Here is a 27,839-nt window from a genome sequence, read left to right as displayed (position 1 = left end):
CAGACATTGTAAGCTGTAACTAGCATTTCCATAAGAAAGAAAAAAAGCTCATTGATTCTATGTAGCTTTTCAAAGGAGTGTAAACTATGATATATGATTTATTGACTATAATCTTGATTCAAGGTATAATCTGTTTATTCTTCATCATGAGATGTATATTCCTCTTTCAATACTTTCTGTAGATTGGTGTGTTTCTCACAGGGTTGCTATGTGGATGCAGTGGTTGTCTACATGCCTACACACTGCTGGCATACAAAAAGCTCTCATGTACACTACTGTTCCTATTTTGTGAGCCAATCTGCCACCTATGAAAGGAGTTAACACCGCAGGAGAGTAACCAAGTAGGACACACCAGAGATGTGTGACCCGTTAAAGTGTCACACACCCTCTAGTTCCCAGTCTGTGGATATAACCAAACTGTTTAAGTAGTGTAACCCACTGTGAAGATCATATTTTATGTCTACATCCTAACCTTTTGCTGCTATGGCCTCTGGCCTACAGCCAAACAATTCTAATAGGCCATATACTGAAAAAAACCATGTTAAAAACACAATGTACACCAAAATCAGGTAACAAAGGGCATTTTCTTAAAATGCTTTTAACAAAGGAGTCATCAGTGTGATCCAGGACAACCTATCTCGATTTAGTTTACGAAGGCTCTCTTTACAACATGCAATCTTTTACTTCTTTAAAACACGTGTCCACTCTTTTCATCTCTCTCTACAAAGAAACACCAAATGCTAGTACAAAGCTTTGTCCCCTAAGTAAAAAAATTCATTAGAAAAGGTACTTGTAAAAAAAAAAAACCACTGTCTGGATTCTGAGGGTAACTCTGGGAGCGTGGGACTATGCAGGGAAGGGAAGCGTATGCCAGACAGGAGACCTGTCACCGCTGATTTTCAAGTAAGTTCCACATTCTTCTAAACACTGATTTTCCAGTAAATTATCGACTGGTAAGTGTAAGGAAAGAGTTTGGTCTGAAGTTTTCTGATTTTCTTTTCTTTTTTTTTTTTTTTTTTGGTTTTTCGAGACAGGGTTTCTCTGTGTAGCTTTGCACCTTTCCTGGAACTCACTTGGTAGCCAGGCTGGCTCAACTCACAGAGATCCGCCTGGCTCTGCCTCCCAAGTGCTGAGATTAAAGGCATGCGCCACCACCGCCCGGCTGAAGGTTTCTGATTTTTAACTGCGATTTTCTTTTCCCACTAGAAAACTGTGTTAGACTCAGTGATGAGGTGAACCTATTTCTTTTCAAAACATTCTTCTGGTATCAAACAAGAAGGAAAACAAACATTTTTTTTTTTTGTGAAGGTAGAAAAACATTAATATGAAACTAACTATCTAGAGTTCAGACAAGGTCCAACCCCCACATACACTCATTAAAGACGTAAAAAACAACCCTTCCAAATGCTGTCCTGATTAAAAAAGCAGAGCCCAGAAACAAAAGCATGAAACACCTCTATGTTAAAAATCAAGAATAAATAAACAAAAGGCCAAGTCCCTCTGAGGTTAATAATTACCCTATGGGCTTCAGAGAAATCAGAAAATGTCCCCTATGAACTGGCAGCAAGATTTCTAAGCAAGTGTTACATTCTTAAGAGACAGAGCACCCGGTGTCCTTTTGAGGTTTGATATCTGGTTCTTTTACAGGTTTCACTTCTTCTTCTGGTTTGGGTTTGACCTAGGGAGAAAGAAACAAAGTAAACATGCAAATGGAGATTGAGAAAACCCACAGATTTCCTCTACTTCAGACCTTCAAAGGTGCTGTATTTAAAGGACAGCATTGAGGCTACCCACGCTATTCCAGAAGCTGCGCTTTCAAATGCGGCCCACAGGCAACACCCAAGTGGATGCAAACCTCAAGTCCAGCAGGTACTCCTCCTCTACAATTTCGGAAAAGGAAGAAAAAACTTGGTAAGGGAACCCTAGGGTGTCGAGATCATTTATGACAATATAAGCTCTCTTTGAAGGTACTGTCTTAGAGGCTCAATAGGAAGAAAAAAGGATTATTTTAAGGAGTACTTGTGTGGGGAGGAAACTATAAAAAGATGCAATTTCAAGGGAGGACTTTGGTTGGAAAACAATCCCCACTCCTTCGGCCACAGAGCCCTAGTCTTTTATAATTACACATACAACTTGCCCTGTAAGCGACCACTCAACTCAGAGCACCAAGGAGTGCTTAGGCATAAACGAATGCAAAGCCTTCTACTCCACTCCTGGATGACTAATGGAGTGCCGAGTTAAACTGAACCTTCAAATACCCAGTGTCAGAAGGGGGCGTCGCCACAGCAACATCAACACGGATGACGACACCCCCACCCCACCCCCACAAGCTGTGAAAATGAGATAATGTGCTGACAACAATGTCAGTAAATTACACAGAATCTAGAAGTCACTGAAGGTGCAGGGCTACTTCTGAGAGCAATCTACAACCGAGTGGAAGCGGCACCACGGTGAGCTGACTGAGCATTCAGACAAATACACAGACTGCTGGAGCAGACGGACATTGCAAACTAGCTCTACATTCTTAAACGTCTGGACTGGAGGAAAAGCCCCGTTCTCATACACTGTCATCCTTGGGTCTCTTGCTGAGATCAAATGTGGCCATCGCTTCCGGCGTCCAGTGAGCACTCATAGGAGGAAATTCAAAAGGCACAGGCTCCACCAGCCCGTAGTTTGCTTTGAGTTCCAATTGTGGGGCTTCTGTTGGGATCTTTTGAAAGTAACTGCAAAAAGCAATTTAAATAGTGGTTTATTCATTTATTCCGCAACTATCTGAGCACCTAATATGTTCAAGGCTACAATGAGCCTGACAGTTCTCTGCCCTGGGGGCAGTCCCAGATGGCCAGATGAGAAAGTCAGGAAGCCCCACCAGTTACAGAACTGTGCAACAGAGGCTTCCAAGGGCAGAAAGAAGGCAAAGTGGGGCGGTGGGCCGGCATTTGGGGGAAGTGATAAAAACAGACGAGTGAAAAGTTCAGTGAGCAAATGCTGAGGATCACAGGAAGTATATAAAAAGGTAGGCAGGGGCAAGAGTGATCGGCCCAGCTTAGGAAGGCACTGCACTACAGTTTGTACACTAAGTTACTAACAGTCTTGGTCTTACTGCCCAAAGGGGGCAGAAAGAATTATGAGAAAATTAAAATTTCTTACTTTACAGTTAGCTCAAACCAGAGTGAGACAAATATGCAAAGAAGCTGATCACACACACACACACACACACACACACACACACACACACACACACACATCAAAGTAGCATATGGAAACAAAGTTAAGAGAAAATGACGTCTTTATAGGAGTATCCTGATGAAATAAACTTTCACATTTAGATTTTAAACCTGTTTTTTACCCATCACCATATATAGACTAAAAAGCCTTACAAACAACTTCACCGATTTAAAAAGAAAGTATTAAATTTAAATGCAACTTAAGACAACTCCTTTGAGACTGGAGATAAAGCCGTTACTAAAATGTTACTATTTTAACATGACAATCCCTGTGGTATTAGTATCAAGGAGTGAGCGACTCACATGAACCCATTTTCTCGCTGACATTTGTCCAGGGTGTTCTTCACAAGGCTTCCAAGCTTCCGAAAGAACAGGTGACCTGAGGGCTTGGCTGTGGGTCCTGGCCCCTTGGTTTCCCCGTACTCTTTGCACAGGGCTTCGGCCTCCGCGTACACTGCAGGGAGGACAGTGGTCTCAGAACAGCTGCGCCTGCTGTGCGTGCTCAAAGGCTGAGTCTGAGCAGCCACCTCCCTCTGTCACCTGCCACATACGCAGCACAGGACGGTGTGGCGGGAGGCTGCATCTTCTACAGGCTCGAGGAGGAGAATTTTTTTTCTGTTCTCCAACCATCTTGCCTACTCCCTTTTATGAACTCAACCAGAATCTACTCATTCCCTTTAGGATGAAAAGTTTTTTTTTAAAGGGAGTGAAAATTCTGAAAGGAAAACTTACATTTTTCTGCTTCTTGGAGAGCCCTGATTGCTTCTCCACATTTATCACTGGCCAGCAGAGTCTGGCCGTGGTAACAGTATGCCTGGTGAAAGAAACACATTTCATATGTTCTGTCCTCGAGGTTACATGTCAGACAAACACTGTCCGTCACTGTGTGGACTGCAGTGCAATCCTTTCCTGGAGGCGGGCTTCCCTCCACCTCTGCCCAAATCGAAGGCACAGTTAGGTCCAGCCCTGAGGCAAAGGAGATTTGTCACTGCGTTCCAAAAGCAAAATCTGCTAGCTGAGTCTTGTTTTAAAAAGAGGACAGAGGTAAATAAAGGAGTCAGTTCTTCTTTACGCATGTGTAAAGGGAGAGGCTAGCGTCTTGAGATGACAGAGTAGAGAGTCTACTGCTTGTCCCATTCCATGTGTCCCTTTCCCTGTCCATGTCCCCTCCTCCCGACAACCAAGGTCTTCTTGAGTTCAGGCTGGGTTCAGGATCCTCCAGCCTCAGCTACAAACACTAGGATTACAGGGATGTTTCACCACACCCAGGAAGGACCACAGGTTTTAAGAAAAATGCATCAGCCTGAAAGTCTGCTCATTAAAATCTGTTGAAACAGACACTTGGTGCTGAGCAGTAGTATGTTGGAAAACATTATGGCACGTGAGGGATAGACAATTACTTAACTCTGAAAAAGGTTTTGACTGCCTCTCACATGATAACAATCTTAAGTTTGGTGGTTTAACCAACTGGTAAAGAACTTCTAAAATGGTGCACACTGGTGGTTTTTCACCTAGGTCATATACACTGCATGGTGTGCCTCAGGATTAAAATAAAACAACAACAAAATCACTGTGTGTATAGAGATGTGAGTGAGGCAGGTGGTCAGAGGCCAACCTTGGTTTCAGTCCAGGCCTTCCGCTCTGTTTGAGGCAGAGTGTCCTGTTATTTGATGGCATGTAAGGCTAGCTGCTGGTATTTCTTTCTGTCTCACTGTAGGGTGATGTCATTAAAGATGTACACTATTGCATCCAGCTTAACATGGCTTCTGGGGATCTGAGCTCAGTTCTTTACACTTGCTCACAACCTACATCTTCCCAAGCCATTAAGATTAGAATCTGAGGATACCCTTCTCAATGAACAGGATAAAACAACTGGAGAATTCTCATTATGTGTCCAGCCTGAAAATACAATTTGGGACCATGCAGCAACTCTAGGTCTCCAATTCTCTATCATCTCCTTCCACTCACTCCTGCCAGTGAATACTTCCTGAGAGCTGCCTGTCCCTGGCTTGCTGCTAATGATTAGTGGTGAGATGAGACCTGGCAATCAAGGGGCCAGAGGGTAACTTCCCTGGCTGTAGGCTGCTGGTACTCACATAGGCAGTGTAGAAGCACATCTTCAAGTGCAGGTATTTCCTCCATTTGGCGGAGTATGCAGGCTCCAAACTGGATAAAGTATGATCTAAAGTTACATTTTAAAAAGCAAAATATCATTTCACCCACTTTCACTGGAACATTTCTTAGTTCCTGTGTTCTGGTGCTAAAAACATAATGCCATCTAGTCTAACTTCTAGCTTTCATACATTAAGAAAAAAAAAAAACGTAAATATTTAACATGGTTTATTTCCTCATAATTACGTATTTGAACAACATAATCAGTACCTCTTCAATTTGATGGTTAATGTGGCTTTAAGTTAATGACAAAAAAAGACAGGACAAAGGATTTCAAAGCAAGTATTTCTATCATAGCTTCAAAAGTGTATGTAACATAGCCATGCAGACAGCACTCTATTTGCCTACCACAAACAACTCCTATTATCCATTCAACCAGTATTGAACCGTGCACTCACAATACACATTCACTCACTCACATATCCACACATGCTCACATAATCCAAGTACTTCCTAAATCAACTTTTGTTTTCTTTATTTTCAACTTCACTATCACCGTCAAACCTTTCTTCATTTCCTCCAAAGCCTATAACAATCTCTTCTTAACCACGTAGCCTGCCTATCCCTTCACACAACAAGCCTGTGTATGAGGTGGGAATTTTCTTTCAAAATTACAATCCAGTCAAATTCACTGTTTTGAAATGAGATTAAAAAGCCACTTTCCTCTCGCAAGCATGCTCTAGCATGTCCACACTGTTCAGTTTCTTACATCACTGATGTTGTAGCTTACATCATGATCTGACTCCAAGTTCATCTCCTTCCCTAGACTATGAGTTTACTCTTACCTACTCAGCAACTGAAACAGTAACAATCCTCCAAACAGAAAGCGAAGTGTGTTTCCTAGATCACAGGCACCAATTGTGGGTCCCACCTTCCACATGCTAGCACTCAAGTTATTGGTGGTCATGCAACACTTCCCTGATCTATGTAATATGTAACACTATTCCTATTCTTAGCTAAATAAGGGTAGCAATTTTAAAACGGTTATAAAGATCTGGGCATGACTTTAGTCTCAGCACTTGGAAGGCAGAGGCAGGTGGATCTCTTGAGTTTGTGGCCAGTCTGGTCTACAGAGTGAGTTCTAGGACAGCTAGGGCTACACAGAAGGACTCAGTCTTAAAAACAAACTAACCAACTAAATACATAAAGAAGACTGTTACAAAGACTGAAACTAGCAAAGGCTCACAGAAGGACTCAGTCTTAAAAACAAACTAACTAACTAAATACATAAAGAAGACTGTTACAAAGACTGAAAAGAGCAAAGGCTGCATATACCCGGCTATACCCGGTGGGAAGCACACCGCCACCTTTCTCCCCATTAGAAGCCGTGCAGCACATTAGCTGTGAGACTGGGGACTGACTCAGGTGCTCCACTCCTAGCTACAGCCCCAGCTTCTCTACATTAATTTATAACATATTCATTAACTAACACGTATACGTGCATATCTGTGTCTGAGAGGGGTGTGTGTGGAGGGGTGCGTGTGTATGTGGAGGCTATTCACCCTATCTGCTGAGACAAGGTCTCTTCACTTTTACCTGGAACTTACTGATTGAGCGAGGCTGGCCACAGGGATCCCCTCGACTCCTACTCCCTGGCTCTAAGATCCCAAGCACATGTCATCACGCCTGGATTTTTTACATCCTACAGATCAAACTTGGGTCCTAATGCTCGTATGGCACACTTTACCCACAGAGCTATCTCTCTGTTTTTGAGACAAATTGCCCAGACTAGCCTTGATCTTACTCTGTAGTCTAGACAGGCCTTGAGCCTCTGGAGTACCTGTGCGACCATGCCTGGCCTCTTATTTTAAACAAGGCCAAAAACCTAAAGATTTTATTCTAGTATTATAATGGAAAATATGAGAATCTCGCTTTCTTCCCTTTCAGCAAAAATCAAATGGACATGAAAAATCTAAGGACCATGAATGTAACAAACCGATGAGCTTACCTGCTTTCTGGTAGAAGCTGGCCGTTTCATAGGCAAGTGCAGCGATCAGTCCCGGAGCATGCTTCAATTCAATTGCTCGGGCAATTGTTACTGTAACCGAAACACAATAAATACAATCTCTAAGTTCACATCCATGTATGGGAAGTTCAGTCATGACAGCAAAAGACAGCCTGATAGTCTTCTTTCAGATTTTCAGGTTGTTTTTTTTTTTTTTTTTTAAATACATTTTAGTGTAAAAATTTATAGAAAATATAAACACAAAAATACTGATTTTGTGTTTCTGATCCAGTATCTTAAAATCACCATTAGCCAACTATTAGTCAATAACAGAGAATTACTATAAAATAGCAATAACATAAAGAAGAAAAAGACTTTGAAAGCACTCAATTTTGAAATACAGATAAAAAGTTTATAGGAGTTACTTTACTGTTTTCTGCAACTGACAGATGAAGACTTCAAGGTAAGTTACTGAGTGGAAGAAGAAAAATAATAAGCACACCACAGGAGGAAGATCAGTGAAGAGTTAATGTTTGCGGCTGGAGTGATAGCTCAGAGTTAAGAGAGCATAGTGCTTTTTCAGAAGAATCTGTTCAGTTCCCAGCATGCATTTTGGGCGGGTCACAACCACCTGTAACTCCAGCTTCAGGGGATTTGGCACCCTCTTCTGACCTCCCAGGGCACCTGCTCTCGCGCTCGCTCGCTCTCTCTCTCTCTCTCTCTCTCTCTCTCTCTCTCTCTCTCCTCCCTCTCTCTCTCTCACACACACACACCTAAAAATTAATCTTAAAAAGAAAACCCAAAGATTAACATTAATGTTGTCAAAAGGCATGAAATCAAAATCCTCTTTAAAGGAACATTAGCTGGAAGGAGCTCTTTGAACAGCAAAGGAAATGTTAAAGGTAAAATGACCCTCATAATCAATTCTTCAAACCTGAAACATATGGCTAATTCTGGTATTTTCTAAAAGAATCAAAAGCCAACATAAACAGTCTTAAAAACAAAACACCTTCGAGTATTTAGATACCTTCTTGGGCCTCAGCCTGGCACTGGATGATGTAAGCATCTATAAGCCGAGCCTCTAAGTCCTGTCCCTTTTCTGCTTGTGTAAGAAGTTTGGGTATATGACTTTCCTACAGAGGAAGAACAGGAAACAAACATGTCAGTCTCATGTTAACACTACGGTCAGAGCTGAAGACGTGACTAAGTGACATTCAACTCAGAGACTCACTGGGAACCTAAGGGAACAGACCAAGCAGTGACTACAAGCTCACAGGTGAGGTATTGTGTATTCAACATCAACTTTTATAAAAAAATCCAACAGCAAAATTTAGTTTATGGATAGATTTGCCAACGCAATATAATGCAAAGCACGCTTTCATCTTAGAAAGTATTCACTGCAACAGTAACCAAAATTCTCTTTTGTACTGTGAATTGTTCATTCACAGTAAAAACTAATGATGAAAAGAAAATACTACAAATTCTACATCTAATTCAGGATGCAAAAACACCTTAAAGCTGCCTCCAAGCGGCCCTTAGTAAGCAGCAGTTTCATTCATGAGAATGAAGCAGGCGGCCAGTCTCAGAGGAAGACACGATTTTTCCTCAGAGTTCCCATCCTATCTTCAGGTTATCTGACATTACTAGATTGCAGTGATTGGCTGGCCAGTGAGACCCAGGAGGCAGCCTCAGAGTCAGTGCTGAGGAACCGTGACTGCTCCTGGCCGCAGGGAGAACAATGCCCAACAGCACAGACATTAGTTCACCTGTTTTGTTTTCACTCAGGGTAAGAGACAGAAAAGCAAGCAGAATATTATAACTTAAAACTTCTAGTTATGACTCACCAACTTTAAGGGAAAATGGAGCCATTAACACAGCAACTGGCTGTAGTTCACCAATAAGGTGGTTAATGTACAACGTGCAGTCGGCTCAGACCTGAGCACTCCACATGGACGCTCAGCACCCAGGCTGCATCTGTGCCGAGTCTGTACAGTTTCCTTGTCAACCATTCCCTAGACTATATGGTAGGACGAGTACTCACATCGAACTACACGGTGCTGGTAGACAAGAGACGATTTACAGAGCACAGGAATGTGCACGGTTTACACACAGAGCCCAAGTCACTTGGGAATCTAGACTTTGGTATGCAGATGTGGAAGGGCAGTCTGTTCTTGAACTAACTCCCCGCAGTTACCAGAGGGACTGGACTACCTCTTTGACACATGGAGTTACTAATCCCACCATGCAATCCAAGAATTAATGTGCCACCCCTGCCCCACCCTACCCCACTCCCCGATTATACCTTTAAATGTTTAAAAATCCCAGCTGCAATCTTTAGGCTTCGATGGACGTCTTTTGCTTCATCTTCTGTTATGCTTTAAGACAGTGGTTACGTTAGTTAGAGGATGAGTCTTATTTCTGGCACTAAGAGCTAACACGTATCAGAACACCACGGCTGGGGGAGGGCTCAGTGGCTAAGAGCTCCTGCTGCTCTTGCAGAGACTCAGGTCAGCTCCCAGCACCCATGTCAGGCGGCCCACAACTGCCTGTGACTCCAGCTCCAGGGTGACAATGCCTCTGGCCTCCACATGCATGTGCACACACCCATACACACACTTTAAAAACATCAGAAAACTAAATTAGCTATTTGTGTTTCTTATTATTAGTTTTCTTCCTTAAAAAGAAAACAATCTAATTTGACACCAAAACCAATAAAAAATGCACATGAAATATAGTTCAAGACTCTGCAGGTGAACAGAGACCTTGCCTAGAAGTAAATAAATGCTAAACGGTCTGATTTCTTTCCAGACAGTTCTGCCATAAACAAATACAAACTATTATGAACTTAACACACACTACTCTGTTCATCTGAATCATTTTACTTCGGCAAACCTGACTCACGTTTAAACGGCTGCATGTTATTATGTATGGATGAATCCCAAGTGATGTGCCAGTTTCCTAATGCTGTATCCACGTCAGTCACTACAAAAGTTGTCTCATTTAATTTTACAGTTCTTAAAAAATGTTACTTTCTCTGTGTGCACAGGTGCACGAGTGGAGGGCGCAGGACAAGTCTGTGGGTTCGGTTCTCTCCCTCCCTCGTGTCATGGGTTCTGGGTCCAGCTCAGGCTTACATCACTGGGTGGCAAGCACCCTTACCCACTGAGCTACCTCACCAGTCTCATGCAGTTTTTTAGTCTTCCAAACATCTTTTTATATGCTTGCAAGCTTTTTGTACCTCTTTTCTATGAAGTGCCTATTCACATCCTTTATTTTCAACTGACTTGATGGCATTTGTTAATTTTTAGATTATATATTAAAAAATGGACAACTTGCTGGGCGGTGGTGGCGCACGCCTTTAATCCCAGCACTCGGGAGGCAGAGGCAGGCATATCTCTGTGAGTTCGAGGCCAGCCTGGTCTACAAAGTGAGTTCCAGGAAAGGCACAAAGCTACACAGAGAAACCCTGTCTTGAAAAACCTAAAAAAAAAAAAGGACAACTTACAATGAGTTGCAGTTTTGTTGACCAATTCTGTCACTGTTTTAAATCTTTGTTTATAGTACTTTAAATGTAGTCCAATCAGCACATTTTTAATGACTTCTTAGTTTGGGGCCTCATTTAAATCTACCATTGTAACAAGATTATGAAAACCTTTCCCCTTTAAAACTAGAGTACAGAGGTGGTACTGGCAACCTGGAATCAATCTCTGGAAGCCATGTAAATGTGGAAGGAGAGAACCTATTCCACAAGCTGACCTCTGACCTCCTCATGCACCCTGGCCTGTGTGGCCCTCTCCCACCCCAAGAACAATAAATAAAAATTTAAAAAACAGAGATTAAGCTGCATAACTGCAGAACAATGACTCTTATACTTACTTCAAGTGGAATTTCATTATGTTTAAAAAAACAATACACACACACACACACACACACACACACACAACCTCTGCTTTCTAACTTACTTTTCTTTTCCAGCCAATCTTGAAGCATATTTGGTATACCACAATGCTACGTTAAATCCCATGGAAATCAATTCAAAAACAGCATCCTGCTGGGCACTGGAATAAAAAATTAAGTCATTAAGTTCTGTAAATTATGAAGACATTGCTGTACAAAGCTTGCTTGGCTTAGTAGGTAAAGCCTCTTGTGACCAAGTGTGATGGGCTGAGTTCAATCCCTGGGACCCATGTGGCAGAAGAGCACTGACTCCTGCCTGTTGTTCTCTAATCTTCATATGCACATATGCAGGCACACACACATACACATGACCACACACATAAATAATAAATACATAAATGCAGTAATTTTTAAAAAATTATGAAGATATAGCTGGGCCTTTAATCCCAGCACTCAGGAGGCAGAGGCAGGTGGATCACTGTGAGTTCGAGGCCAGCCTGGTCTACAGAGTGAGTTCCAGGACAGCAAGGGCTACACAGTGATAGCCTGACTCAAACAACAACAAAACAAACAAAAAGACAGAACTAACACACACAGATGCAGGTAATTAACAATCTAAATACAGTGATCCAGAATTTTCTTAGTTTGCTTTCTATTTGCTAAGACAGAAATCATACACATACAGGCATGCACGTGTACACACACATAACCTGGGGAAAGAAAGGGTTTAGTTCAGCTTTCAGCTTACAGTCCAACATGACATCAGAACAGACACTCAGGGCAGGAACCTGGAGGCAGAAATGAAGCAGAGGCCATGGTGGAACACGGCTTACTGGTTTGCTCCCCACGGCTTTCTCAGTTCCTTTTTATACAATCCAAGATGACCTGCCCAGGGGTGGCAACGCCCAGAGTGGGCTGGCCCTTACTCACATGAATCATTCATCAAGAAAATGCCTCACAGGCCAGTCTGACCAAAGCATATTCTCAGCTGAGTTCCCCCTTCCCAGATGGCCTTAGTTTACATCAAGTTGACAAAAAAATTAACCAGAACAAGTATGAACTGTGTACTCCACAATAATAATCATGAAAAAGTAGTACCCAAAGCTACATAGAATAATTTTAAAACTATACAGTTCTGAGACTCCTCCTTAAAAAGTCAGAAAGCTTAGGATGGAACCCAAAACAAACAAAAACTTCAAATACACTTTATTTAGTGCGTGTGTGTCCATACCATGGAGCATGTGTGGACATCAGAGGACAACTTGCAGGAACTGGTTCTTTCCTACCATGTGGGTCTTAGGGAACAAACTCAGGTCAGCAGGCTTGCAGTCAAGCACCTTACTCAATACACCAGCTCACCAGCCCCAGTTTGGCTAATTCATATGATGTCATATAAATAACTATCTTTTCTGGTGCGCATGTGCGTGTGTGAGTGTGTGTGTGTGTGTGTGTGTGTGTGTGTGTGTGTGTTTCTGAGGATCAAATCCAGGGCCTTACACATGCTAGACAAGTATTCTACTACCAAGCTACAATCTTGTTTTAGAACACTCAATTTCAATAGCACAGTCTAAATAGTAATATGACCATGTGCTATTAAAAATTGATTTTTCGGGACTAGAGAGATGGCTCAGCAGTTAAGAGCACTGGCTGCTCTTCCAGGGGTCCTTAGTTCAATTCCCAGTAACCACATGGTGGCTTACAACCATCTATAGTGGGATTTTATGCCCTCTTCTGGCATAAAGTTGTACATGCAGATAGAGCACTCATATACATAGAGTAAATAAATCAATCATTAAAAAAAGGAACACAAGGTAGACAAAGACAAGTCATAGTTATTAGTTACTCAAAAAGTAACTGCCCACACTCCAAGAGTACTACTGCCCACACTCCAAGAGTACTACTACACACTCTCCAAGAGTACTACTGCCCACACTCCCAGAGTACTACTACCCACTCTCCAAGAGTACTACTACACACTCTCCCAGAGTACTCCTACCCACACTCCAAGAGTACTACTGCACTCTCCAAGAGTACTACTGCACACTCTCCAAGAGTACTACTACACACTCTCCAAGAGTACTACTGCACACTCTCCAAGAGTACTACTACCCACACTCCAAGAGTACTACTACACACTCTCCAAGAGTATTACTACCCACACTCCAAGAGTACTACTACCCACACTCCAAGAGTACCACTGCCCACACTCCAAGAGTACCACTGCCCACACTCCAAGAGTACCACTGCCCACACTCCAAGAGTACTACTGCACACTCTCCAAGAGTACTACTACCCACACTCCAAGAGTACCACTGCCCACACTCCAAGAGTACCTCACACTCCAAGTACTACTGCCCACACTCCAAGAGTACTACTGCACACTCTCCAAGAGTACTACTACCCACACTCCAAGAGTAATACTGCACACTCTCCAAGAGTACTACTGCCCACACTCCAAGAGTACTACTACACACTCTCCAAGAGTACTACTACCCACTCTCCAAGAGTACTACTACACACCCTCCAAGAGTACTACTGCCCACACTCCAAGAGCACTTCCTGAACAAATGGAAAGCTGAGAACTACCACTGCAGTAAGAGGAAACAGACCAATGCCTTCTAGAAACAGGAGACATCTGGGCAGTGATGGCGCACGCCTTTACTCCCAGCACTCGGAAGATAGAGGTAGGCGGATCTCTGTGAGTTCAAGGCCGGCCTGGCCTACAGAGTGAGTTCCAAGAGAGGCTCTAATGCTACAAAGAGAAACCCTGTCTCCAAAAAAAAAACAAAAAAACAAAAAAACAAAAAAAAAACCCAAACTTATTTTTCAACTGGGTGTGGTTGCTCACCCCTGTAATGCCAGCACTCCAGGGCCCCCAACAGGATGGAGGACTGCCATGAGTTCCAGGCCAGCCTGAGCTTCATGATAAATCTGAGGGCAGCCTGAACTGCAGTGAGAATGTCTTGGCACAAATACACATGTATCACAATTTCTAAGTATGAAGCAATCAAACAGTTTCATATGTATGGAATACTGGGTAGTGCTCAAGGTTACATCACATAATTTTTTTGTATTTTATTTCTTTTTTGAGACAAGGCCTTGTTCTATCACCCAGGTTGGTTTCAAGATCATGATCCTCCTGCCTCAGCTTCCCTCATGCTTGGTTTATCAGCATGTGCCACCATGCTTAGCTTAATCATATAATTCTTCACTATTTAGCTCATGAAATGCTAAAAAACCAAAACAAAACAAAAAAACCCAACCAACCAATTATAACAACCACCCCCAGGAACATGGAACCAATATTGGGAATGAAATGGGGAAAGTGCTGAATTTACGTAATTCAAGCCGTTTTATGGCCTGTCAAACTTTCCATTGTAATAATGATGAAGGCTTGATCCTTAAAAAATAGACTTCATGGGGTTGGAGAGATGGCTCAGTGGTTAAAAGCACTGGCTGCTCTTCCAGAGGACCCGGGTTCAATTCCCAGCACCCACATGGCAGATCACAATGTCTATAACTCCTGTTCCAGGGAATCTGACACCCTTACACAGACATACATGCAGGCAAAACACTAAAATACATAAAATACAAATAAATAAATTAAAAAAATAGTCTTCACAATAACAAATCCCTAAATCTAGATGAAAAACAGTGATTACACAAAGAAAAACAGAAAAAGTCTTGGAAAACTTTGGTATCAAGACTACTAAAACCCACATAACATGTCCAAGGAAGGAAGGAAGGAAGGAACACATAGTGAATGTTTTAATTCTATAGAGGCCTGGCATTACGTCATTCATCATGCCTACATTTTCTTGTTTTGTTCTTCACAGTACCCTATTATCATTACATCAAAATCTAGTTAAAGTAGTTGTTCACTTCATAGAAAACCTGTATTGTGTCTCAGCACGTATGAACCCAACATCTATTCTTTCTATTTTAACACCACTCTGGGATTTTTAACATCCCTTCTGCTGTGGATGGTCTTCCTGTATGCAGTGAATATGTTGCTATCACTGGTTAATAATAAAGCTTCTTTGGCCTATGGCAGGGCAGAATATAGCCAGACAGGAAAGTCAAACTGAATACAGGGAGAAAGAAGGGTGGAGTCGGAGAAATGCCAGCAGCTGCTGAAGGAGTAAGATGCCAGAGCGATAAGCCCTGGGCCATGTGGTGATACACAGATTAATAGAAATGGGTTAATTTAAGTAAGAGCTAGTTAGTAATAAGCCTGAGCCATTGGCCAAGCATTTATAATTAATATAAGCCTCTGAGTGATTATTTTATAAGCTGCTGCGGGACTGAGTGGGATGCAGAAAAGTACCTGGCTACAGCCTTCCTATTTTTAGTTTATCTTTTTATTTATCTATTTACTTATTTGTGTTTGTGGATACACATGTGCCGCAAGGCATGTGTGGTAGTCAAAAGGCAAATTATGGGAGCTGGCTCTCTTCTACTTTATGTAGGTTCTGGAAATTGAACTCAGATTGTCAAGCTTGGCAGCAAGCAATTTTATACAATGAGCCATTTTGCTGGCTCCCTTTTTATTTTTTATTAAATGAAGATCTATGGCCATTTTAATAATCCAACTGTATTTTTAAAAAGTAAAGGTTAATAGCAACATGATCTATTATTAATAGTTGAGTAATGAGAAAGTTGTAAAGGGACATTGTAAGAGTAGAAACACAACTAGAAAGGAGGAGAGAAAAATAAAGCCCATGTTGAACTGCAAGCTGGGCATTAGTAAAGGTGTTTAAAGTTAATATTTATGTTTTCACAAAAATAGATTTTGTCTGGTAGAAACACATTATTTTAAACTTAATAGCATACACCTTAGTTTAAGTCAATGTTTTAATTTATTTCCTTACAAATGAAATTGCTTATCTGTTTTTCTCCTTCAAATACAGTGGCCAGTTAAAAGCCGACTTGGATTTATTTAGGGCCTCATTAGCACCGCTCACCTTGGGACGTGTCCTTGCAATGTATCAGTCCACTTGAAACTCTGAACGTATCGTAATTTGCTTTCTTGGGTAGAGTCACCTGGTGAATTTATGAAACCTATAAAAAAATGCAACATATTTTAATTTTAGAACAAATATTATTTGTTCTAGCTGAGAATGGTGGTGCATGCCTTTAATCCCAGCACTAGGAGGACAGGCAAGTGGATCTTTGTGAGTTCAAGGCCAGCCTGGTCTACAAAGCTAGTTCCAGGACAGTCTGGGCTATACAGAGAAATGCTGTCTCAAACCCCCCTCCCCCATCAAAATGTTTTTTTTTTTTTTATTCATACAATTACTTTTTCAGGTGTCTGAATGAAACTTCTGATACTTTCCTCTTTTCTACATTTTACACAGTCTCCTAATATTAGAATATGTAATATATATATATATATATATATATATATATATATATATATATATATATAAATTTTAGACTATTAGAAAGACTATGTACTACCATTTACAAGGTCACATTCTGAGACCCAATAATTCCAAATATAGCCTGGAAGATAAAACTATCTGTATCTGAAAAGTTAAATGTACACTACCACATAGCCATTTTTTAAAAACACTTACCTTTACAAAAGTAACTAACCTTGTAAAAGTGAGAAATACAAGTCTGCTGCATTCTTCATCATTTCCGGATTACAGCTCAAATCAGTGAACAATTCGAGGAGCCGAGTCCTGGATGATCTCAAATCACTTGCATCAACAGACGGTAAAGCAAAGTAAGTTGTGTGTCAAAGACTACGTAAAAGCAGCTCAGAGGCAACAACTTAAAAGCTTTAAGACAATACACACAGACCCCTGCTAGCTTCTTTACCATGTACCGATTCCAAGGAATAAATTTAATTAGGGCCAACGTTAGAAATAAATGAAGTTTCTAATAACAATCACTTCAAAAGTTTTACAAAAATAAACTCAGTCTAATTAAAGGGGCAATGCATGTGCCCAACTGTTGTTCAAATCTTTCATGGTCTTTTAATAAAAAACCCAGAGCCAGATATCAGGGTAAAAGCTGAAAGATCAGAGAAGCAGAACAGCCAGCCACTAGTTCTTACCTCTACAAAATGCTCAGCCTCAAGAGAGTGATTTCCTGTTTCCTCAGGCCTTATATACTTTTCTCTGTCCTGCCATATTACTTCCTGGAATTAAAGGCATGTGACTTCCCAAGCAAAGGCCTGAGATCTCAAGTGCTGGGATTAATGGTGTGTGCCACCACTGCCTGACCTCCATGTGTAATCTAGTAGCTGGCTCTGTCCTCTGATCCTCAGGTTAAGTTTTTTAGGGTACACAAAATATCACCACACCCAATTATACAATAAAAATATATAGCAAGTTTTAAAAACAAGACTATCAACCAGGCATGGCAAAACAAAGCTGTAAGTGCAGTGCTCAGGAGGCAGAAGAGGGATCCTTAGCTACAGAGCCAAGGCAAGTTTGAATCAGCTCAGGCTACCTGAGACCCTGTCTCCAGTAACACAAACAACAACTGAGTGTATTTAAAATTCATTCTTCATTCTTTTTTTTTTTTTGTAATTTGTTTTTTTTTGTTTTGTTTTGCTTCTCATGTGTAACGCTGGCTATCCTGGAACTAGTGGTGTGGACCAGCTAGCATTGTATTCACAGAGATCCGCCTGCCTGCATCCCGAATGCTGGAATTAAAGGCATGGGCTACCACCCAGCTCATTCTTCATTCTTTAGCCAATAGTTTTGGGGAAAACAGCAATTGTGTATGATTTTAATAACCTTTGAATTTCTGAATTTGGCACTACACACAAAGCATCTGACATTGTCTATGAATATATATACATCCAGAAAATGTAAAATTGCATGACCATTTGGTTAAAATACCTAAGTTGTCCCCGCATGCCATTCTTCCTTGTAACAGTGTCTTATACCCACCTTTCCTTCTTGCGACACCACGGTCACAGTGAGCACTACAGTTTTGAGATGTTCCTCCCCATTCAACATTCCTTCTCTACGTCCCCAGTTCTCTCCCACACATAAAAATACCAGTCTTTGGCCTTTTGGTTTTCTTTTGAGATCTCTATTCTCACATCTTCAATGACTTCCTCTCCTAGATCTATAGCATCTCTGATCTGCATCTATATCTAATCCAGAAGGCTGTGAGAGTTCCAGAAATCACACTCAATGGACATTAACTTAAGACATTTAAAATAGGTTTAAGCTGCTGAAGAATAAATTTAAATTGTAAACACACAGACTGCATAGTATATAATATATTCTCTGAATGTTTTCAAAATTGTTTGCAAGTCTTCTCATTCTAAATACATGTTAGTGGGTATATGTTTATACATGTGCAAATATTCATACCTGGGCATGTGTGGAAGCCAGAAGTCGGATATCTGTGTCTCTCACTGAACCTACAACTTTCTATTTTGGCTGAACTTGCTGGCCAGAGAGCTCTAGGATCTGCCTGTCGCCACAAACATCTTGTGCCCCAGTGCTGGGATTCATAGGTGTGCTATCTTGTCCATTTTTTTTATGTGGATGTTAGGAATCTGAATTCAGTTCTCACACCTGTGCCTAAATTACGTATTTCTAAGGCATGTTTTTCTCAATTTGTATAATTTTAAGATGAATTTAATTTTGGGCATGTTGAACTTTGGGTGATTGCGCTAGGGTGCATACGAGCGGGCAGGAGCACACGCGCACACACACATAAACGCACGCGCGCGCGCGCGCGCGCGCGCGCACACACACACACACACACACACCCCAGAAACAAAAGAAGCAGGGAGTCTAACATAGTGGGCAGAGTTTGCCAACTCCTGATGTCAGTTAAACAATTTATGTGAACCTCAGCTCAAGTCCTCTCTCCTATATCACTACTTTGAAGGCATTTTAAATCATAGCAAACTCTCCCTTCTTGGAACATAAATAATTTACTGTCTGGCCCATTAACAATACTCACATCCTACCTTATGGCTCTGTTGAAATATATAGTTTAACTTGTTACTGATTTAGCCCTTCTGGGACTCATTTACTGATCTAAAATTAAGGATGTAGCCTTGATGACTACCAAAGCTTAAATATCCCATGATTTAATCTTCATCCATTAATGATAAAATAGAAATTTATCATGAGTTTAATGTTAGGAATGTGTCACACATTTCTGTATTAACCACAGAACTTATAAAATACCTTGAATCACTGTCTAACTAACATTGCTTAAGTTGCAGTAACACTTACTTGCAAATCTTTGAGGCAAGGGGACCAGTGATCATGCCATAGTAGTTAAAAGACACGGGAGCTGTGGCTTTTAATGGGTTCCTATGAAACCAATGGGTCATTTTCTCGAGATGTGCTCTACAGGTAGAAGAGACATAAAAACTGAAAAATTAAGTAGGAAAAAGACATGTAAAAACTGGCTATTTTTACAAGATATATACACTTATGCATAAGCTATTATACAAAACGTACATATATAAATATAATATACCACAAATGAATTGTATCTTAAATTGATACTTCGATTACGCCTGTATAAGAAAATTGAGAATTTTGTTCATAATAATTTCAGTGATAAGATACAAAAGAACAGTGTTAACTTTAAAATGCATTGAACAAAAATTCCCTGGAGATAAGTGATCTTGCTACAATGTGTTCTCACCTGGGGGTCTGGGGGAGAACCTGAGAAGCTGGCTGTGCAGGGCTACAGACTACACTTCTGAGAAGCAAAGCTGAGCCTTTGGTTGGACAGCTACAAACGAGAAGGTACAAGACCATATGAATCTCATTTCCTTAACACAGTCAAATGGATCCCCCCATTAACACTAAGTCTATTTGAAATAAGTAAGTTTCATATTTGTTTTATTTTCCACATATTGCTGGCACCAAAGGACCTTGGTGGATACCTTTTGTTCTGTAATAAATTGATTGGGTATAAAACTACTAAGAATATTTTTATATAAAATATAAACTGTGAATACAAAAACATTTGAAAAGCTACCTCAATGAAATGTCAACTTTAAAAAATTGTAGCAAAAGAAAAAAGGCAGCACTGTATGGGTTGTTTTTTTTTTTTCCCCTGAAAGTTTCAGGGTAGATAATGCATTTAGTAACACAAGAAGGCTCCAAGTCGGAGTCTCAAACATCTCATTAGATTCCAGAAGTAATACAGAAGCAATTCTGATAAGGTAAATGTAATTTACAGGCATTGCACAGATTTTTATTCAACCTTTATTAAGGGGGAAAAGTGTATGGAGGGGTACAGTGTTCTGAAATATCAACATTATGCACCACTCAGGTTAGACTTACTCATGGCTAAACCGTTTTGAGGAAGCACCAGATATTTAACGAACAGAGAATGCATCATATACTCAGTGAAAGCCTGGGCAGATCCACTTAGGACTCAAAACATTTAACCAGCCCTTTCAGAACATATCACCAAAACAGCGTCCATACAAACCATCTCCAACACCTGCGCAAAGGCAGCAGTAGGTGAGCCCACCCTACTCTAGGGAAATTTGTGAAAACAGAATTTCCGCGACTGTTTCTTTTAATGACTGCACTCTCCTCCACCCTTCACACACTCTTCGGGTCTCCAGAACTCGGAGGGTGGGGTCGAAGAACGACACACCCATCCTCACGAGCCTGCAGAGCCCCAAGTACAACCCCGAATACATAGAGAGCATCACCTGCCAGACCCCCTCGAACGAGCTCCCTGACACACCCCCTCCCATCTCGGGAGCTCCCCGGAGCCTACCTGCGGTCTAGACACTGCCTGCGCCCACTTCCTGTTTACCGCCCGGCCTCTTCCTCCCGGCCGCGACCCCACGCACCCTGCTCCTGGATCGCGATCAGGTCTTAGGGTGGCACACCGATCCTGTCAACCCCGGAAGGCCGAGCAGATGACTGCCAAGCCACCGTTCTGTGTCTAGCAAGCTCTCTAACAGCCAAAGGAGACGCCGGGCGAGGAGAGCCGGGCGAACCAGCAGCTAAAACCATCGATTCTTCCACTGACTACCACCCGGGGGTCAAGGGAGCTCCTGGAAGGGGGTGACCCTCCTACTGGAGTGCAGGGACTCGAGGGGAGGGAGATCACGGGCTCACACAACCGCTTGACATGCTTACCGGGGACTTCAGAGTCCGTACGCCGCTCTTCCTGCTGGAGGAAAAGGAAGGCGGGACGGAGTCCGCCAGCCAGACAAGGAAGGCGCCGGTAGCACCGAGACAACTGGGCTAGAGCGGCCGGAAGCCGGGCCAGCCGCTGGCGGGCGTCACGTGACGGGGGACCATGACAGCGGCGGAGGCTGCCGTGCGTGTCTCAGAGGGGCGGGTTCCGCCACTGCGGCCCCCTCGGCTCGCTCCGTCTGCCGACCCTTCCTAAACTTCGCCTTGCTCTTACCTCTCCAGATCCTGTCTGGGTCCTAGAGAGGAAGGGACGTGGCGCGGGGAGTCCCCGAGCCAGGGCCGGATGCCGCCGTAGCGATGGCCTCGGCCGATTGGGGCGGCCTCAACCTAACCGGGGCGTGGCTTAGGGGGCGTGGCCTCGGCGGGGCGGCCGCCTTCGGAGCTGCAAAGTTTGGCTGTGGCGGCAAATGGGTTTGGGCGGCTCCTCGGCGGGTGGCGGTGGTGGCCTTAGCGGTTCCTCCTGGCCCTGTTAATGTCAGGGCCAAGCCCGGGGAGGATGGCGCCCTAGAGCCCGGCCTTGCTGGGGTAGGGGCGGGAGGGGGCCGGGCCGGGGACCGGCCATGTCGGAGGTGACCCGGAGTCTGCTGCAGCGCTGGGGCGCCAGTCTTAGGAGAGGCGCCGACTTCGACTCTTGGGGCCAGCTGGTGGAGGCGATAGACGAGTATCAGATGTGAGTGACTAACCGCGGGAGCGGGCCAGGCAGGTCGCCGTCCCTTGTTTCTGCCCGGGTCTCGCATCCCTGTGTCCCGCAGCGCAGGCTTCTTGGGGTGGGGTCCCCCGGCAAACACCAGGGCTGAGATCCCATGGGCCCTGATCCGGCTGCTTGGGGACCACCCGTCCGCCCTCCGGGCAAGCTCTCGCACCTCCCCTCTTCTGCACAGGGCCGGGTCCATTCAACAGGTAGCTGGGGCCCTAACTGGCTCTCTCCTTAGTTCCCTTCGAGCTTCTCACTGGGCCCTGGGCTCTGCAGGCAGTCTCCTTTCCTTCCCGCCGCCTCTCCCAGGTTGCCACCCCTCCAGGAAAAAAAAAAATCTGTCTTTGAAAATCCCCAGGGAATACTTGTGTGCTCTCCGCCCACGTTCCGGGGATGAGTGGCCATGTTCTGCGTGTGTGTGTCTTCCACTCTCCACGTGTAGGAGAGGAGGGATGTACTTGCGCGCGGGAATGGAGGCTGCCCCTGGGATGATAAGGGAATAGTTCTCCTGCCAAGAGAAGGGTCCCTACTCGCTACTCTCGCTCCTTCTCCACCCCTCTGTCTGGTGAGCAGTGTTTTTCACAATTCCAACTCGATTTCGTTTTCGATTTCTGGGACTGTTATTTGCTAGGCTGTGAGTCCCACCCACCCTCTCGCTTGGCTGCTTTGGGTGGAGTCCGCGCAGGATGTGAATAGAGGGGAGCAAAATGTGAATTAATAGACCAGGCACAGGAGCCGCCACGCCCTCCTTGGATCCCTCCCCCTTTTCCTGTGTACAATGTATAGCCTCAGGGTACATGTGAGGACTGGTTTCCTTCATCCACCCAAGTCTCATTATCTCTTTCTGGTGCCTCCCACTTTAGATACTTAAAAACAGCAGCAACAACAACAACAAAACTGTATAAACATCTTGCTGAGTTTCTTGGACTTACTACTAAAAGAAACTGCCCATTAAATGCTATTGTTTGCAAACAGTTACTATTAAGTCTTCGTTTTAAAATTTGCGGTTTCTGGAATTGTGAAACCATCCCCATCTCTCTTTCTGGAAGGAATACAGGAGTGGTACTTGGAAAATCGAAACTTCTATCCTCTCCCTACAATAGCTACTTGTTTTGGGCTAGTCCATGAGATAATTTGGATATATAGGTGTTCTCTGCCCGTCTTAATGGACAGAATGGTCTATAGATTAAAAAACCCAGTGCTCTGGGTGTTTTGCTATGTTGGACAACTACTAACATATATTTTGGACTCCCATGTGATTTCATTTGTTTTTATAACTGCCCAATAAGGATAGAATTCTTTTTCACAAAATTAGAAAACTGGAGTCACAACATGATACCTTTGAAATCTGGGATTTTTTTTCTAACTTCAATCCCTTTCTGCTGATATTAGAATTAATAATAAAGTGCTTTGTTTGATAAAACACTGATAGAGTAATTCTGTAAATAACCTGGACAAATTTCAAGATTCCTTGCATTGTTGCTGAATGTGCTCTTCTCTACCTTGATGAGGTAGCCCGTGAGGGTCTGTGTATATACCAAGCTGCCCCTCTCTTGTGATGCAGTGGACTAGCAGCTGTTGGTACCGGGCAGGAACCCTCCCAATGGAAAGTGAAGAATACCATGTCTAATTGAAATTACAAAGGAAAATTGAATATGCAGGCTGCTTGGTGGGAATGAGAGTAACAGGCACATGCAAATCCTTTGTTGAGTCTCCACTCTGACCACTGTACTGGAGAGCTGCAGAGTACTCTTCCAGTTATTATAAAACTGCACTGTCAGATGTCAATAGAAATGCAGTGATTGGGCTAAACTTTGTAACGTTCAGGCTACACATAATGAGGCCAAGATTTTACATCTTTCTAATCTACCAGCAATAGATACAAGTTGCCTTTTCTCATTTTTTTGGAACACACTCTTTGGGAGGAAAGACTGAAGCCAAGGAGGCCAGTTGGGGACCGTGATAATGATGTGAACAATTACTTAGTCACTGGCCGGATATCAAGAATGAAGGGAGAGGTCTAGGATAATTGGGCTTTTTAATTGGGCAGCCATACTGTCTTCATAGCCATACAATATATGGAGGCTGGTTTATGGGGGAAATATGGGTGGCGTAGTGTATGTACTTTCCCTTTAAGAATACTGTTTTTTTACGCTTATGTGTATGAGTGTTTTGCCTGATGTATTTTTGCGCACCACATGTGTGCCTGGTGCCTATATGTGGAGGACAAAGAAAACTAGCAGGATTCAGTTCTCGCCTGCCTTCTACCATGTCTGTCCCAGGGTCTGACTCAGATCATCAGACGCAGCAGCTTCACCTTCTGAACCATCTCACCTGCCTGTTCACAGTATTTTTTTTCTTAAATCTGCAGAGTATCAGCCAGGAACTGGGGGAGAGAAAACCTGGTTCTTTGCTGCAGATGGTTGAGATGCACTAATTTCTGTCTACAGTGATAAGGTTCCGGTTAGTCGCTTCTGTGCTTAGAGTGTGTTTAAGACACTTCCTGAGAGCAGTCCTGTCTTAACTTGCAGGCACCTTTGTAGGATAAGATGGGTCTCTAGAGAACTTGTGAAGATTTATTTGCCTTTTTGTGATTTTTGTGCACTTGTGTGTACAGTGGACATTCTCTATCACTCCACTTTCCTTATGAGGTCTCTCCCTGAATATTCTCTGCCAGGCTGGAAGCTATCCAGCCTCAGTGATCCCCCTGTCCCTGCTTTTTCGGTGCTGCGTTTACAGGTGGGCTAGGGATGCCTGGCTAGTTATGTGAGTGCCAGGGTTCGAACTCCAGTTGTCAAGATTGTGTGGCAAGTTCTCTTGACTATGGAACCATCTCTCCAGCCCCTAGAGAAGAGTGTTGGACTATTTTTTCACCATTACTCAACACCAACTCTTTCAGTTGTCCATCTGATTATCCAGAGCATGTAGCTTTTCCTTTAGTGTACAGAATCAGGCCTCACCTTTAGGACTCCATTCACATGAAATTTGGGTTTATATATTTAAAAGATTAAAGTGTTTTGCTTAGGCTTTTAAAACATTTTTAAAAAAGTTTTTGTTGTTTGTTTGTTTTAAATCCCAGCACTTGGGAGACAGAGGCAGGCAAGTTAGAGGTTAGCATTTTCTACGCAGCCAGTTCCAGGCCAGCCAGGGAAGGCTAAATAGTGAGATCCAACTCAAAACACAACAACAACAACAAAAACTATTGAGATACAACTTATTCACCATAGAACTGATACGCTTTACATGTACCAGCTTGTGCAGCTGTCACCACACTGAATTTAGGACAGTCTCATCTCCTCCAAAGGCCCCGTGTGCTCATTTGCATTCCCACCACATCTTGACCCCTGACAACCACTCATCTATGATTTGTCTTCATGTCTTTACTGGACATTTTGTGTAATAATCACCTAGTCCAGTTTTGCAATGGCTTATTTTGCATAATCTTTAAGATTCATTTATCACATCACAGTTTTTGTTAGTGAACAAAAATATTATGCTGTTTAGGTGTACCACATTTTGTGTGCCCACTCAACTAGTTAGTGAACATTCAAGTTTTAATTATTATCAGCAATGCTGCCCTAAACATTTGCATGCAATTCTTTTTCAAAATTAAATTTTATTTTTAATTATGGGGGGCGGGGTTGTGTGCACACATGTGCAGGTATCTAAAGTTGGGAGACCAGAAGTTTGGGTCTCTTGGAGTTAGAGTTACAGGCAGTTGTGAGATGCCTACGTGGGTGTTAGAAACTGAGCTTAGATCCTCTGCAAGAGCATTGTGCGCTCTGGACCACTGAGCCATGTCTCCAGCCCAGGTAATTGCTTCTGTGAACATGCATTTTCATTCCTTTCGAGTAGATGGATACCAATGAGAGGAATTGCTGGATCTTATGTTAAATGTTTGAATTTTAAAGGAAATCTGTGGAGTTACTGTCCAGAGTAGAGATATCACTTCATATTTCTTCTAGCAATGGAAGGGGTTTTTTTTCCCATGTAGCTAGAACTTGTTACTGTCTGTCTAATTACATCCTGTATCCTAGCTCACTGTGGTTTTAATTTACATTTCATTAATGACTAATGGTGTTGAGTGTCTTTTCATGTTTATTTTTCCCTCTATAAGTCTTTGTGTACCTTCCAAATCTTTTGCCTCTTTTTAAAAATTGAATTATCTTGCATGTACAAAGTTGTGAGTTGCTATGTTTGGGAATTGAACCTAGCTCCTCTGCAAGAACAATTGAACACAGCTCCTCTGTGTTCTTAACTGCTGAGCTGTTTTTCCAGCCCCATTGAAAAATATGTCATTGAATGGGCATACGACATTTTATTTATTCACTCATTAGTCAATGAACATTTTAGTTGGTCCCACTTTTCAGTTGTTATGAATAATGCATGTGTGTGTGCAAGTATTTCATGCACATAGAAATTTTGAGGGTTTTTTTGGATATATACCTAGTATAAAATTTCTGGGTCTTATAGTAAGTCTGTGGTTAATTACTTGACAAACTACCTGACTTTTCCATATGATTGGGACCATTTTCTATTTTTTTTTATCAGGTGTATGAGGGTCCTGCTTTTTGTCCATCATCTTTAACACCTGTGATTCTCTCTCTTTGTTTTATTTTTTAAATCATAGCCATCTCTGGCTGTGAAGGAGTAGCTTGTCATTGTATGCCTTTTCTTAGGACTAATGTTACTGATCTTTCTGTGTTCTTACTGGTCACTTTTACATCTCTCAAGACCCCCCCCCCCTGTGTGTGTGTGTGTGTGTGTGTGTGTATCTGTGTGTCTGTCTGTCTGTGTCTGTCTGTATTTTAAGTGTTGGTCCTTCTTGTTTTGCTCTTTGACATACAGATTTGATCCTTACTGTTGAGCTTGGGGTAGAAACTCTCAGACGGCCTGCTATTTGCATGCGCGTGTATACCTTGTGTGTGGAGATCAGAGGACAACTTGGGGAAGTTGATTTCCTTTTTCTACCATGTGGGCCCTGGGATCAAATTTGGGTCATCAGGCTTGGAGGCAGACAATGAGTCTTCTCACCAGCCCCTAGCTGCCATTTTTACAATATGATAATTGGGTAATCATTGATTTCCGTTTATGAGTGGTGGGATTTTTTCCCCCAAAACACAAGTACCTTCAAACACAGATTTTGATAGAGTATTTGCACTTTGTCTTGGATTTGGACTAATCAGCAAATCAATAGTAGATTGATAAAGCATCTCTAGACAGTACAGCTGTTGGAGCTGAGTGGTAGAGTCTAGGTTGAATCTGGATAACTGCCTTCTGGCTAGTGACAGAAGAGTCCATTCATGCCAGCAGGGCTGGATTCGACACCCTTGGAGACCCTCCCCAGCCCTGGCATTTTGCTCTTACTGTCTTAGGTCAGATTCTGCCCAGTGAAATGGTGTGAGAAGTATTGTAGCATATTTAGAGTTTGCTTCTAAGTATAAGGGAGACTGACATTATTAAAATAATCATTGTGCCTGTTTTTAAAAGATTGACCTGTATCAGCTTGCTGCTGTTGAGATAGTTTACTGGCCTTCAGTTCTAAACAATGTTTTCTTCTTACAGATTAGCAAGACACCTACAGAAGGAGGCCCAAGCACAACACAATAATTCTGAATTCACAGAAGAGCAAAAGGTACCATAAACAATCTCTGGTGCAACTGATTAGGGTTCTACACACACTCACACGCACACTCATAAACACATTCCCCCCTCTCTCTGTTATGCTTAAATTTGAAAAA

At 42.6% G+C, this 27,839-nt stretch overlaps 2 protein-coding genes across 10 annotated transcripts in view; one reads left to right on the top strand and one right to left on the bottom strand.

The window, feature by feature from the left end:
- Positions 1 to 1,262: 1,262 nt before the first annotated feature.
- On the bottom strand, positions 1,263 to 21,701 carry Brox (BRO1 domain and CAAX motif containing). 9 transcript variants are annotated; one of them, XM_028894567.2, is made up of 14 exons: positions 21,619 to 21,701; positions 19,882 to 19,971; positions 19,461 to 19,601; positions 16,840 to 16,946; positions 16,206 to 16,302; positions 11,307 to 11,402; positions 9,647 to 9,719; positions 8,372 to 8,477; positions 7,348 to 7,437; positions 5,324 to 5,409; positions 3,960 to 4,041; positions 3,531 to 3,681; positions 2,564 to 2,723; positions 1,263 to 1,678 (listed from the first exon to the last, which is right to left on the bottom strand). In XM_028894567.2, the coding sequence occupies exons 3-14, from the start codon at positions 19,559 to 19,561 to the stop codon at positions 1,592 to 1,594; spliced, it is 1,236 nt and encodes a 411-aa protein (XP_028750400.1). In that variant the 5' UTR covers positions 19,562 to 19,601; positions 19,882 to 19,971; positions 21,619 to 21,701; the 3' UTR covers positions 1,263 to 1,591. The 9 variants fall into 9 exon arrangements, with proteins under 9 accessions (XP_028750400.1, XP_028750392.1, XP_028750395.1 ...); XM_028894559.2 differs by having other exon boundaries at positions 19,461 to 19,577; XM_028894562.2 differs by lacking the exon at positions 21,619 to 21,701 and adding an exon at positions 21,345 to 21,440.
- The window catches only part of Aida (axin interactor, dorsalization associated), a 33,475-nt gene continuing 27,193 nt past the window's right edge, over positions 21,558 to 27,839 (top strand). The window contains exons 1-2 of the mRNA XM_028894568.2: positions 21,558 to 22,074; positions 27,664 to 27,733. Of these exons, the coding sequence (XP_028750401.1) occupies positions 21,965 to 22,074; positions 27,664 to 27,733 (180 nt within the window). The 5' untranslated portion in view covers positions 21,558 to 21,964. The remainder of the gene's footprint in view (positions 22,075 to 27,663; positions 27,734 to 27,839) is intronic.

This window comes from Peromyscus leucopus, chromosome 15, assembly GCF_004664715.2.
Source record: "Peromyscus leucopus breed LL Stock chromosome 15, UCI_PerLeu_2.1, whole genome shotgun sequence".
Taxonomy (NCBI): Eukaryota; Metazoa; Chordata; class Mammalia; order Rodentia; family Cricetidae; genus Peromyscus; species Peromyscus leucopus.
Note: the sequence above shows the minus strand (reverse complement) of the source record. Positions and strands in the feature narration are given on the sequence as shown.